Source organism: Phoenix dactylifera, unplaced genomic scaffold, assembly GCF_009389715.1.
Source record: "Phoenix dactylifera cultivar Barhee BC4 unplaced genomic scaffold, palm_55x_up_171113_PBpolish2nd_filt_p 000007F, whole genome shotgun sequence".
Lineage (NCBI taxonomy): Eukaryota > Viridiplantae > Streptophyta > Magnoliopsida > Arecales > Arecaceae > Phoenix > Phoenix dactylifera.
Genome location: NW_024067666.1, coordinates 281,334 through 295,769, shown reverse-complemented (window position 1 = coordinate 295,769; position 14,436 = coordinate 281,334). Strand labels below are relative to the sequence as shown.

Here is a 14,436-nt window from a genome sequence, read left to right as displayed (position 1 = left end):
AAGCAAAAGAAGGAGAGGTTTGTAGGAAGAGTAGAGAACTCGGATCTGATCTAGAATCTCTCAGAGATAATCCCTAAAAACCCTAACTCCAATGGAGAAGGAGGTAGTGTTGTGGCGTGAAGGAGAAGAAGGCTGCAGAAATTATTCTTGGCGACACCCATGAAGTACCCTTTTTAAAAACATTCTTCAAAACATTTGAATTCGAAATTCAAATGCTCTGAACCACCTTTAGTTGGTGCATGAGTACGGCAATAACAACCCCAAATCAGATCTCAACCATAGGTCAAATTAAATTCGAAATTTGAACTCATGCGCAAGGGAAAATTCAGAATGGATGGCGGCATGATGTGTTTGATCTCATCATAACCCTTGATCATGTCGCCGTAATTTTTCATTCCAATCAATGCCCCATGCCCACCATCAGATTAGGGGGTCATGTGATGATTTTAAAGTGTTTGAATTCGAAATTCAATCCTAATTAGAACTGATAAGCATGACATGTGTCATGGTGCCATGAAGAGAGAGAATTGGACCTTATCCAATTCTTTTCATGAAATCATCTCCCATGTCGCCCCATCTGATGATGGAGGGGAACTCTGATGTGTGCCACGTGTCACATGGTGCCAATAAACAATTTGAATAAATTTTTAATCATATTAAAAATCAATTCATGGCGCTATGTATGAACAAGTGACATGTGGACTTTGAAATCCGAACAGTTCAGATCAAACCCATTTCATATGATCAATCCTTAACAATTAGTGAAGTCCAATCTGCAAGCATATTCGAGTAATCCCCCAGAAGAAAAGGGAGAGAACGAAGGGGGAGAGTCAAAGCTGTCAAACTCACCCAAAGATTGATTTTGATGATCACAAAATCTTGAAGTATAATTACTATTGGTTGTGTTGCAAGAAGAAAGATAAATTGTTTTGCAATGAATATAGCAAGTTGGAAGAATGCAAGAAGGCCTCAAAAGTTTTCAAGAAAAGTTAGAAGAAAGCCATACTTCATGGCCCAAGTTTCAAGTACAAAAAATTCAAGTTGGAGGGATAATACTAAAGAAAAACTCAAAAGAATAGTATTCGAGCCTACTATTCATGAGCCGACTCCAGCTACAGTGCTAAATCGACTCCTACTTCATTTGAGCCATCTCTCTCAATCAGGACAGAAAGTAGTTTTCAGGGCTACAGTTCTCGAGCCGACTCCAGCTACAGTGCGAGCCGACTCCAACTACAGTGCCGAGTCGACTCCAGCTACATTCGAGCCATCTCTCTCAGTCAGGATAGAAAGTAGATTTCAGCGCTACAATTCTCGAGCCGACTCTAGCTACAGTGCGAGCCAACTCCAGCTAAGTGCCGAGCAGACTTCTATTCACGAGTCGACTCCTGCTTCAGCCGAGTCGACTCGAGCACGCTGGGAGGCATAACGGCTAGTTTTTTTTCTCGACTCCAACGGCTCTATTTTTGTCTCTAACGGCTAGATCTTTGTTCCCACGTCATCCAAAGCTATAAAATCAAGAGAAGAGCAAGGAAAAAAGTTAAGAAAGTGGGAGAGAACACATAGGGAAGAGATTTCAAAGAGATTTTAAGAGAAACCTTCCAAGAGCACAAAAGGATCATTAAAAGGAAAAGAGAAAGAAGAAGAGCATCTGAGTGAATCCTAAAGCTTCCTCTCCAACTGTGTGCTGCCTTAGTGATCCTCTAGCTCATGCGAAATCAGAAGAGGATCAAGTAAATAAGAAGTCGAATTCTTTTATCTGCAAAACTTGTTTGAGGGATTCTTCTCTTTACTCTATTTGTTTATATTGTTATATCTGCTTGTTTGAGAAGTTTGTATTTGTTTTAAACTCCTATTTTGACATTTTGTAACTTGATTCAATCAAGAAATTAAATCAAGGGGTTAAGGATTGTTGGTGAGCCAGTGAAAACCAACGTTGTAGGTTGTAGTTGGTAATCGAGGAAAAACCAACTGGGTTGGATTGTGAGCCCGTGAAAACGGTCGGATTGGTTCTAGTCGGTGAGCTTGTAAAAATCGACCGAGTTCGTTGTAATCTCGTGAAAACAACAAGTTAGGCTATGAGCTTGTAAAACAACCGGCTGTAATCTGAGAAATTATAGTAAAATTTTCAAGAGATCTTGGGAAGTGGATGTAGGTGCTGGGGTGCACCGAACCACTATACATCTTTGTGTTTGTGATGCCTTATCTCTTGTGCTTCAATACTTGATTGTGTAATATCTCCAGCTTTATTTCCTATTGATTTATATGTAATTGTTTAGAGCTTGCTTAGTATCCACTCCATTCATATCATTCACATATATTAAAATTGATCATACAACTATAAGTTAATTTTAGATCAATTGCACCTTAAAGCCATAGTGTAGTTGCTCTAGCTTAATTTTTACTGCTTTACTTGTAATTGCCTAGAGCTTAAGTAAGATAACATCTTATCATTCCGCTGCATTCAATTCAAAGTTAATTAGGAAACATAATTTTTAGAAAATCCAATTCACCCCCCCTCTTGGGTTGTCACCTTGGGCAACACAATCACTTTGGGTTGAACCTAATCCAATTAGGTCAAACCCTAATTTAGCACATATTGAATCTAATTCAATTTGGTCTACCTAAGTCCTCTTGGTTTAGACCTAATCCAATCAGGTCAAAATCCTGATTGAGCCTAGAATTGAATCTAATTCAATTTGGCTCATCCTTAGTCCAATTATTCAATCCAATTGAGTTCATTAGCAATCTAATTTCTAATTAATCCTCCAATAATTACTTTAATTATTTTATAGGATAATTTGCTAATCGAATTGACCAAATTATCCCTAAATGATTCTCAATCATCTTGATCAATCAAGAAACTTCTATACGTGTGATCTCATAGGTTCGAACCTAAGCCGATAGTACAGAAACGACTTCCTACACTAATCGATGTAACCATCTAGCAATGGTACCCGATATCCGAATAGGCCGAATATTTGCGAAGCAAATATTTTGGAACTCTGGACTATGGTTACTGTATAATTCAATTTCTTTGACTCCTAATGTCAGGACGACTTAGAGCTCACTGTCAACCCTATAATTAGTAAACCATTATGTGATTAACTGTAGATATTCCGTGACTCCTCACTGGGATTATCCTGGCCAAGGTTTTGCTGAATTAATCACAAGACATTATCTCCTGTTTTTTGGAGGGGTCAATTCCATCTCGACTCACAACTGACTACGCAAGTACTTGACTGCACCCAATAACCTTCAGTCACTAAATTAGAAATTCAGGTAGTCCGGTACCAAAGTACAGTGAGTTGCTTGCTAATCACAGGTTGCGGTCTCAGGTCAGAGGGCCAAATTTATACCCACATCCACTCGGAATATCTTTTGACAAGTAGAGCATTTTGGAATCGATCACGTTCAGTGAAATGTACTCCTACACTTCACCTGTGTGACATATCAATATCTCCACACTCCTTGGTTAAAATAACAACCAATCTATATGTCACACAACGACCTAATCTTGATAATGCTGTCGTCTTAGTAACAGTATATCATTTGGTCGCGAACAGTTTTAAGGACTTGAAGATAAATTCTTCTTTATCATAAAATAAGTCCTATAGACTTCATCATATAAGAGTTCATTTGAAAATGTAAAATGATGAATAATGCCAAATAATACTTTATTAATTTGTCAATTCATTTACAAAATTCAATCATCAACATGCTGACGATTGATATTTATGATACAATTCCCAACAGTTATCACAGGCAATGACTCCATATTTGTGTCCAAAATTATAGCACAACTTGGCTCTAGATTTTCCATGAAAGACATGGGCAATCTCCATTATTTTTTGGGAATTGAGGTTATTCCCATGACCTCAGGTCTCTTCCTTTCGCAGCATAAATATGTTCGTGATCTTCTCACATGGATGGTGCCAAGAGCATCTAGACTCCTATGTCTACAAGTCAGGCCCTTGTTCTTAATGATGGCTCACCTTCGGCCGGTAGCACTGCGTACCGCAGAATAATTGGTGCCCTTCAATACCTTGGCCTGACTCGTTCGGACATTGCGTTTGCTGTCAATCATCTCTCTCAATTTATGCTCAAACCAACTGATACACACTGGGCTGCTACTAAGCGACTACTCAGGTATCTCAAGCATACGATATTTGATGGTATTCATATTCGCAGAAAAAATGAACTCAAGCTGCACACATACACGGATGCGGACTGGGCTGCTAATACCAACACTCGTGTTTCCACACTGCATTTATCACCTTCCTTGGGCACAATCCTATTTCCTGGTCGGCCTGAAAGCAGCGCGCGGTGTCTCGCTCTTCTACAGAAGCTGAATTTCGTGCTTTAGCCGCTGCCACTTTTGAAACCATTTGGCTTCACTCGCTACTTACAGAACTTGGTCTCAAGCTCGCACATGCCCCCCAAATTTTCTGTGATAATATCGGCGCCAATCACTTTAGTCTCAATCCCGTGCAGCATACGTGTATGAAACATATCGAAAATTGACCTCTTATTTGTCCGTGATCTTGTACCCAAAGGAAAAATTAGTGTGCATCACGTCCACACTCTTGATCAACTTGCTGATATGCTGACCGAGCCATTAGCTCGCCAACGATTTCAACTACCCAAATCCAAGATTGGTCTTGCTGATGGCACGTTCATCTTGAGGGGGCATATACGAACATTTACCAATCCCATGAAATCTGCTCCAGCACATCCTCCATGATTGGAACTATCAAACAATTCTAGGAGGATTTTATTGTTATATCTGACAACCATGCACAGCTCATATGTTGTTATTGTCGAGCACTATTGTAGAAAACAATATTCTGTATAGGTGTCAAACGTTAGACAGTTATAGCACAGCATAATTGTCTAACGTTTTAATTCCACAAAATCTGCTCCAGCACATCCTTCGTGATTGAAACTGTCAAATAAATTTAGAAGAATTTTATTGTTATATCTGACAATCATGCACAGCTCATATATTGTTATTGTCGAGGACTATTGTAGGAAACAATATTCTGCATAGGTGTCAAATATTAGGTAGTTGTAGCACAGCATAATTTCAGGATTGATTCAAGTGAATCACTTGTATATATACATCCTTAATATCAATGAAAGGTGCGAACAGTTACCAATCCTATGAAATCTACTCCATCACATCCTCCATGATTGGAACTGTCAAACAATTCTAGGAGGATTTTATTGTTATATCTGACAACCATGCACAACTCATATATTGTTATTGTCGAGCACTATTGTAGGAAACAATATTCTGTATAGGTGTCAAATGTTAGGCAATTATAGCACAGCATAATTGTCTAACATTTTAAATCTACAAAATCTACTCCAACACATCCTCCGTAATTGAAACTGTCAAACAAATTTTGGAATATACGAACAGTTACCAATCCCATGAAATCTGCTCCAGCACATCCTCCGTGATTGGAACCTCAGAAAGGGCACCTAGGATTCTATGGATGCAATGATAGTCTATTTCATCAGGTATCCTAGAGGGTATGCTGGTGGAGGCAGAAGGTTCAGTGTGCAAGGAGGATGAATTCCGGTTTAAGTTTTAGCGAGTAGCATATCGTGAAGTAGTTGGGTTGGACCTATTATCAACTTCAGTGGTGCTCTCATCTATGGCTGAGATCAACCCTAATGTGGTCAGCAAGAACCGCATTTGGTTCTGCCACCTCCTAAAATTATGGTCATCAAATTTTTCAGGTTTGACACTAAGGTGGTCACTAGTATTTGAGGCCATAGGTTCAAGGTTATAAAGAAGGGAAAAAAACTTGAATGAAGGTAAAAAGTCTATGTCAAAAGATTGTACTAAAATTTGTATTGAATTTTGAATGTCTAGTTGATATATCAAAAAAAATAATAGTCAGATCTGCTCCAGATCGATGGTGGAGCACTAGGCTCACTTAAATACCAACCTTTCTTAGGCACGTATGTCTTTTTGATAAGCTTTTCTTTGACACTATTAGTTAGTGGATATAATCACTAAAATCACAAAAATTTAATTTTTACAAAAGCCTAAGTACAAACTTAAATTTGTTGTTACGAATTAACCAATTTTCAAATTTTTTGTTTGAATTTTCCGAATTAGTAATAATTGATTACTAATTTTGTGCTAGCAAATCAAATATTGTAATTGAGATCTAAAATGTCAATTCAATGAATTATAAAATTTATTATCTTATTAGAATAATTGATCACTAATTTTGTGCTAGCAAATCAATTATTGTAAATTTGTAATTGAGATCTAAAATATCAATTCAATGAATTATAAGATTTATTATCTTATTAGTATAATTGATTACTAATTTTGTACTAGCAAATTAATTATTGTAATTGAGATTTAAAATATCAATTCAATGAATTATAAGATTTATTACCTTATTAAAATAATTGATTACTAATTTTGTGCTAGCAAATCAATTATTATAATTGAGATCTAAAATGTCAATTCAATGAATTATAAGATTTATTATCTTATTAGAATAATTGATTGAGATCTAATAAGTCAATTCAATGAATTAATTATTATACATTAACTAATTTTCGAATTTTTCGCTTGAATGAGATTTGGAAATTACTTCTTGAGGAGTCCAAATGGAGGTATGATAAACCTCTTGGAGGTTAAACAAATTATTTTCTTTTTAGAATGATTTACTGAATTATATGTTACCAACAAAAAAAATAAACAAACACTTCTTTAGATTGTTAGCAGTATATTATCTAAATAAACAAATAAATCTAAAATTACAATTAATGAAAAATCTTTATAGGGAATAATATATATATATTATTCAACATTAAAATAATTCTATTTTAACACAAAAAAATCTATTCTAGCATAAAATAAATCTATTCATTTAATAAAATTAATTCACAAAATTGCAAATCCTACATCTCTATTAATATTAAATTAAAAATATAAGTTAGTAAAAATAGCCTGATTGAAGGTGGGTCGAAGCGCGTAAATGCTGTCCCAAAGAAGTGTTTGTTCCCACATACGGATCTTCCGACAATCCTCCTCTGAGATACGACGATCCTACAACTTCTTTTTCGGTACGTCTCGGAAGAAGTCAAAACGAATCCGATCGGACTTGCAGATCTAGTGAAGAACGAAAGAAAAAAAAAGATAAAATATAAAAGAGCAAAAATAAAAAAAAATTACAAGTGGCTAAGAGGAGGAAAAACTTTTCTTCAGAATTTTTTTAGTATTTTTCTTTATTTTTTTGGTATATTAAAAGAGATGAAAGTAAAAGGTATTTGTAGGAGTAATAATGCAGGGGCAAATAGATCTTTTTGCAAACGTGACCGCGCTTTCGGTGAACGCGTTCCGCGAAATTCAAACGAAACTAAAAAAAAAAAAAAGGGGCAGCGGGCGCCATTTAATTTTTCCATCATTACCATCGGCACCTCTCGTTCTTCCAAATCCTCTCCACCGTTTTGTTTCTTTTTCTCTTCCGTGACTTCCTCTCCCCCAGTCAAATCTCTCTCTAAGGACGAGGAGGAGGAGGAGGATTGGGATGACGATATCACACAGGGGCCTGAAGTGATCCTCAAACCAAGTTGAGAAGAAAGAGCTTACTTCCTATGTTTTTTGAGATCAAACACTTCGATGATACTTGAAGCCTGTAATACTATTTTGAAACCAAGATCTGATTCAAACATGGGTTTAATTTGAGAGGATGATGTTAATTCTTTCTGAGTCTATAAATTCAGGCATTTGATGCTGACAAATCTCCATTTGATCTCCAATGGCGATGGAATTCTTTCCCCAAGTCCACAGATGATAAGTCCATAATCCACAATCTCAAGCTGTAGAACAACAAAGCAAATTACTTTCTCCCAAACGCATAGATTAGTAGCATCAATGTATCACAAATTATTGTCTTACGCCCCAAAACAATGTAAGAAATTTTATTGTTTCATCTCATAATACATCATCCACGCTTCCAGCATATACAAACAAGAATATAGACGTAAACAAGGATTCAACCAAGTCCACACAGACATGAGAACACAAAACTATGGGAAACCAACAGCAGGTTGACGTCGATAAATATAACGGTGGGTAAGCAGAGACCGGCTCTCCTCTTTCCTTGCAAGCTCTCAGACATTATCTGGGCCTTCCTTCTTCTCATGGGTTGGAGATGAGGACTCAATGGCGCCTGGTGGGGGCTGGGGAACACCATAGACTTGTGCGCCCACGCCGGCGCGCGCTTCCTGCCTCCCCTTCGTCTTCCCAAAGAAGTAGCAGCCAAAGCCGAGCAAGATGGCAAAGATGATCAGAGGGAGGGAGATGACTATGACAAAGCCCATCTCTGCTCCTTGATTTCCAATAGGACTCAGATGGGAACAAGGAGTGCAAGGTGGAGAGGTGTTTATATGAAGGAAGGAAAGCTTGAGAGAAGTTGTGGTTGTGGAAGCTGGTGAGAGAAGGAACTGATGGGAGGAGGAAGAAAAGAGACAGATGGAAAGAGACAGCTGAGAGAGTCTTGGTTGGGAGGCGAGCTGTGCTTGCTTAGCTTCCGAGGCTAAAAAGCTGAATAAATAGACGAGGGAGCCCCTCCTTTCTGCTTTCCAGAATAATCGCATGTTGCTCGCGGGGCCCAGAGGCCAGAGTAGAGAATAAGACAAGTGGCATGACATGACCGTTTGCCAACGTTCGAATGAGTTTCAACGTTCGAGTGGGTTCGAATTGTACCTTTTTTTTTTTTTTTTTGGTAGCAATAAATGGTTCCTCCACTTGGTCATCAGTCTCGAGAGAATAGTTTAGCTACGGTCTCCCTTCTTTGGTACCTTCTCTGGTAAACTCTCAAACCCGCTCTACATTTGAGGTGGGAACTTCTCTCCCGCTTTTACATGGAAAAAAATTAATATTTGAGAGCTCAAGTTGCTGGGTGATCTCAGGTACTATTTGATGAAGAAAAGATCGAAAGAAGGATTCATCTTCCTTAGTAAAAATCTACCGCCACTGTATAGATCTCAAAATTTCTAAATTTTACTATTCACCTTTCTGTATAGATCTCAAAGTGACCAACAGATGATCCAAAAGAAAATACTTTTTTTGCACAAAAAATACAATTCTGATCTGCTCCTGAATCAGGCCAACCCAAAAATCTCACCAATTTCCCTCAATCTTACTTTTTCTCGGTGCATTAAGCAAAACCAATTCCTCTATGTTACTGTTCGAGTCTTCCTTGTGGCCCAAACATCCATGACGTACGGTCTACTTGATTTGAAGGAGGCTGGCTTTACTTCTAATATTCATGCGTTTGAACTATGGACTTCCAAGGGTTTAATATCTATGGCGTCACCTTGAAGATTCTAAGAATGGATTACGTCCTCTGTGAAATTTCTTGGGACTAACAAATGTTTGCTTCTCTCCCTTTTACCGAGTAAACGAGGGATGCGGAAATACTTCATCCCTTTAAGCGAGTTAACTCTTCTTGGGTCACTAAAGATCCCATTTTTAACGTCCATAAGAGTAGGGGTGGCAAAATATGACCCGACTCGCTAATCCGATCCGTGTTCGATCCGCCATAAACAGGTTTGGGTTTGGCCTAAACAGGTTCGGGTCGTAAACAGGTCGACCCGTTTAACCTGTTTATTAATTGGGTCGGATATGGGTTTTAGATGTCTGATCCGTTTAAACCGTTTAATCCGTTTAACTGTTGGGCAGGTTAAACAGGTCTAAACAGGTTAAACGGGTTAAACAGGTTAAACGGGTTAAATAGGTTAAACAGGTCTAAATAGGTTAAACGGGTCTAAACAGGTCTAAACAGGTCGGATTGGGCAGGTTAAACAGGTTGGGTTGGACAGATTAAACAGGTCTAAACAGGTTAAACGGGTCAGGTTGGGCAAACATGTTAAACAGGTCGGGTCGGGTTGGGTAAACAGGTTACCTGTTTATTAAACAGGTTACCTGTTTATTAAACAGGTTAAACGGGTCGGGTCGGGTTACCTGTTTAATAAACAGGTCAGGTTCAGGTTTGCAATTCCTGACCCGTTTAATAAATAGGTCGGGTTCAGATTTATAGTTTTCTGACCCGACCTGTATTTGACCCGACCTGTTTATGCCTGACCCGACCCGATTGCCACCCCTACATAAGAGGCCGTGGCTTCTAGTATTTAGGCCAAACCCAACCAGTCCTCAAGCACCGATTAAGAGCATGCATTCTAACCATTACAGGGCCAGGTTGTATCTTTTCGTGCAAAAGTATGATTTACCTTTTTTCATAACATCAACCATTGGATCGTGCACGGGTCACTTAGATGCGATCCGACAGTTGATGCCGCAAGAAATTATCCCACCATAACAGAGCCAAGCGAAAAGCTAAGTGATTGCAACACTAGGTACAAAATGATCGAAGAAAGAAGAAAGCCTATACATACAATTGTACAGTAAATGAGTGATGCCTTGTGAACTGGGTGACTCTTTATATGGCGGAGCATTCCAATGATATTCTATAGGTTGATTTTCCATCTTTTTTTTTCTCTTTTTCATCACATTTTAGTTTCTAATTTTGTACGATATATTCGTATTAGAATGGTGATGTACTGCAAATTCGGTGGCTTCTTATATGGCTCCGGTGGTGAGATTCTAAAATGGTACGATCCTTCTATTTTGTGGAGAAAAGAAAGAGAGAGAGAAATAGGCGATTCCAAGTTGGCCCTAGATGGAGATCAGTCTCTTTAACAACCAAAACTTGGGGTTCCGTATATCCAGAGGCCCAATAAGTTTTGGGAACAACGGTGGAAGCCCGACCGTCGGAGTGGGACTAAAAACCTCTAACCCAGCACAAATCTAGAAGATGGGAGTGCCAATCAACAAATAGAAATCCTGTTAGTTACCCACTCTATAACAAAATCAAGCTAATCGCATATGTGAGACACAAGTACGTAAGCCTCTCATAATGATTTTAATCAACCATCTAGTTTTAGACCAGGGGGACACTTCGGGTATCCTATTTTTTGATTTTTTTTAGATGTATTTGTACTAAAATAATATTAAATGGTACGAATTGTTCGTCCTAGTAAAAAAAATAAAACAAAAAAAAAGTAAGGCTAACCAGAAACCTGATACATGATTGATACTGGATAAATCATTTTTGGACCATAACAAAGAAAAGGCACATGTATGGTTATATACAGGAGTCACGCATTCTAAATCTATATAGAAAATGTTTAACAACGCCTCACGTTGTTATTTTAACGTTTAATTTACCCCCATTAATAAACATGTATTTATTGTTTGCCATTTCAATTTACTAAATGATATGTTGAAGGAAGCCTCGGCGAAATAAGTAAGCTAGTCGTCCCCAAAAAACATGTTCAAAGAAGCGTTAAGAAATCCATGAAGGTAATTATCTTCATTATTCGTTAATAATGTGATTTACTTGTTATTGATCATTTAATTTGATTATTATTTTTTAGTTGTCAAACAACATTTTAATATTACCCTCGAAAAATCGTAGACTCTCTATATCAATTGAAAGACCAGCTATATATCAATTTACTGCTTTCATTTCCACAAAATGAATTGTAAGAGATATGAAGATATTAACTTGAAATATCTTTTTCATTTTTTATCCAGAAAAAATGATGCAATATGTCCACTGAACCATCTGACTTTTGTTGGTTAAGTGATCCACTGCCCCCTTTATTGCAGTTGGAATGAATTGGCATGATTTGGCATCTCCTTAGCCGTTGGATGAGGCTTCAATGGTAAATGATGTGGGTGAAGCAAAACTTTAGGTTGTCTTCGTGAATGACCTATTCAAGGGAGTTCCAAAGCTTAGCAGGACATCATTATGCAAGATTGGTATATGCATAAAAATCTCCGAGTGTACATGGAACCCATGGAGGGCTTCAAACGTCGACCATTCTAATGATTCCATCTTTGGAGCTAGACTTGAGACAAACTAAATATGAAGGACCCATTTAAATCTGACACAGTTGCCATGAATTAGGTGAGCTAAAGATGAGATAACTTGCAGTCTAGATGACTAGATGGAGTCTAGTATATAAACCCTAGCGCTATAAATGGGTCAAATTGGACCAGGACATGCTTTGTCATACTCGACCCACTTTTATGTATAACTCTTGATATTGGATCCGGATGCAATCTAATAGATGATTGGGTTGGACCGGGTCAGAACCATGAAAAATGTTTTAGACCTAACAGGTTGTCTTGTTCGGGTCGGGGTCATGTACACCTAGGCCTAACATAAAATATTCGGGTCTGATTTGGGTCTAGATATATATTCAAATACTAAGAAGATTTTATAAAAAAAAGTTTTGTTCATACTTCTTAATCAAATTGAATTCTGTCTATCAGAAATTTATTTACTACTATGATCAAAACTTTATGAATGGGACTTATTTAGAACTACAATATGCTTCAAGAGATTAATAACCTCAACAACGGGCCTTTCTTAATGTATTGAGATTAGTTTCAGTCAAAAAAAAAAAAAAAAAACAAAAACAAAGAGAGAGATTAGTTTCAATACTTCTCTCTTAACAAAGTTAAAAAAGAGAGACTTGGAATACTTTCTTCAAGTCAATTTGGATCTTGTTGGATTGGCTCACATAACTAATAAGAAAATCCAAAATAAATCTATAGTTCGGATAGAGTCAAATTAGCTTGGGTCAAAATTTCTGAAATCCAGACCTAACTTGAAAAATAGAACAGGTCTAATATTTTTTTCTTTGCTTCGAACTTTTCTTTCTATTCTTTCTTTTTATTCTCTCTTTCTTTTTTTTCCCTTCCACTTGTTTTTTTTATTTTTCTCTCTTTTCTTATTTTTTTCACATTTCTTTTTTTATCTTTTCTTTGATTTTGGAGCAGCGAACCTATCCTAGTCCCATTATGGAACAGCCAGAACACCTACCGACCGGAAGTCACCACACAAATTGAGGTAATAAAAAGTTGATGAGGCGTGGCTCGTTGGTTATGATCAATATTTTAAGTTTTTGTGGGACGGTCACCGCACCGCACTGAAGAGACTCGATCAGGGTTGATGATATATTTTTTTATATCATTTTTTTTCTTTTGACTTGGTTGGCTATACCCATAAAATCTATATAAAATGCCGATTTTTCTTAAAAAAAGAAAAGAAAAAAAAAAGAAGACGCGGTCCTAGAACATGGGGAATACCGCACAGAAACCAAGCATGCGAGCAAGGGCAATATTGTAATTAAGTTAGAAAACATAAATAAAATCATAAAGTTCCAACTTTCCAATAACTAGGCGGCTGAGATCTGATCATGGTTCCCCTGATTTCAGCATACTATAAAATTAAAAATAACCCATTCCTTGCACTAATACCATAATGATCCCGGTACGCTGAACCGGGTCAACGCCGTAGAAAAAGTCCTCCAAGGATCGAGGGCAATTTGTCATTTCAAATATCAACTCTTTCAATACAAATTAAATAAAATAACAAAGCCAAAATCACTCCCTCCTTCCATTCCACAAAATTAGCTTTTACAAAAAAAAAAAGAAAAAAAATTGAAAAATAAGTTTCCAGAAAAGCCCCTCTCGTTGTGCTTTTGTACAACGGAACCAAGAAGAGAAAACCCGTAAAACAAACCCGTAATACGAACCTTGGGTTTGTGCTAGCTGCCGCCAGGGGCGAGGAACTCCTCGTCGAAGGAGCGGAGGAGCTCGGCCTCGGCCTCGGCGGCGGAGGCGGCGAGGAGGGAGCGGAGGACGCGGCGGAAGACGGCGACGGGGCAGGGGATCCGAAGGACGCCGCGCTGCTCGTAGCCGTACTCCTGGGCGGAGCGGCGGAGGAGCTCGACGAAGGCTGGCCGGCTCAACAGCTCGGCCCGGACCACGAACCGCTCCACCTCCTCCCCCTCGCCGACGTACACCGGCACGTGCCCCTCCGGCACCTCCTCCCGTGCCCGCCCCCCCTCCTTCCCACGCAGCGATTCGTATTGCGACGAATCCCCCACCCTCGACAGTCGTCGGATCATCTGTTTCATCTATTAATCAATGAACCAGATGAGAAATTTAGAGAGAGAGAGAGTGGGTACCGAACTACCGGGACTCCTTGGAGGCTATTTATAGTGGAATATTAATTAATTTTTAATTTTTTTAAAAAATAATCAATTAGTTTTATTAGTAAAATAAGGAGGTAGTGGAGGTGCACCAAGAGTACGTGGAAGGTACAGATGTTTGCTACCCGAAATCAAACATTTAACAGCCTGTTCATCGCACAGAATCCTGCCACGATTAAGGATACTAGGTGGGACCCACGATTACGTAGAACTTGGGGGTGGTTGAGTGGACCTTGCCGGTCTGCCTTTACACGGGAAAACAATTAATTTAAGTCGGCAATTGAACTGTTCGGGTGGACCCACATGATTTTGACGGTCCAGATCGCTTTCAGA

At 38.3% G+C, this 14,436-nt stretch overlaps 2 protein-coding genes across 2 annotated transcripts; both read right to left on the bottom strand.

The window, feature by feature from the left end:
- Positions 1-8,117: 8,117 nt before the first annotated feature.
- Positions 8,118-8,563, bottom strand: LOC103705415. The gene has a single exon (XM_008789121.4). The coding sequence runs from the start codon at positions 8,353-8,355 to the stop codon at positions 8,146-8,148; it is 210 nt and encodes a 69-aa protein (XP_008787343.2). The 5' UTR covers positions 8,356-8,563; the 3' UTR covers positions 8,118-8,145.
- A 4,840-nt stretch (positions 8,564-13,403) lies between these two features.
- On the bottom strand, positions 13,404-14,064 carry LOC103705416 (auxin-responsive protein SAUR71-like). Its single transcript, XM_008789122.4, has one exon. The coding sequence runs from the start codon at positions 14,026-14,028 to the stop codon at positions 13,657-13,659; it is 372 nt and encodes a 123-aa protein (XP_008787344.2). The 5' UTR covers positions 14,029-14,064; the 3' UTR covers positions 13,404-13,656.
- Between the last annotated feature and the right edge of the window lie 372 nt (positions 14,065-14,436).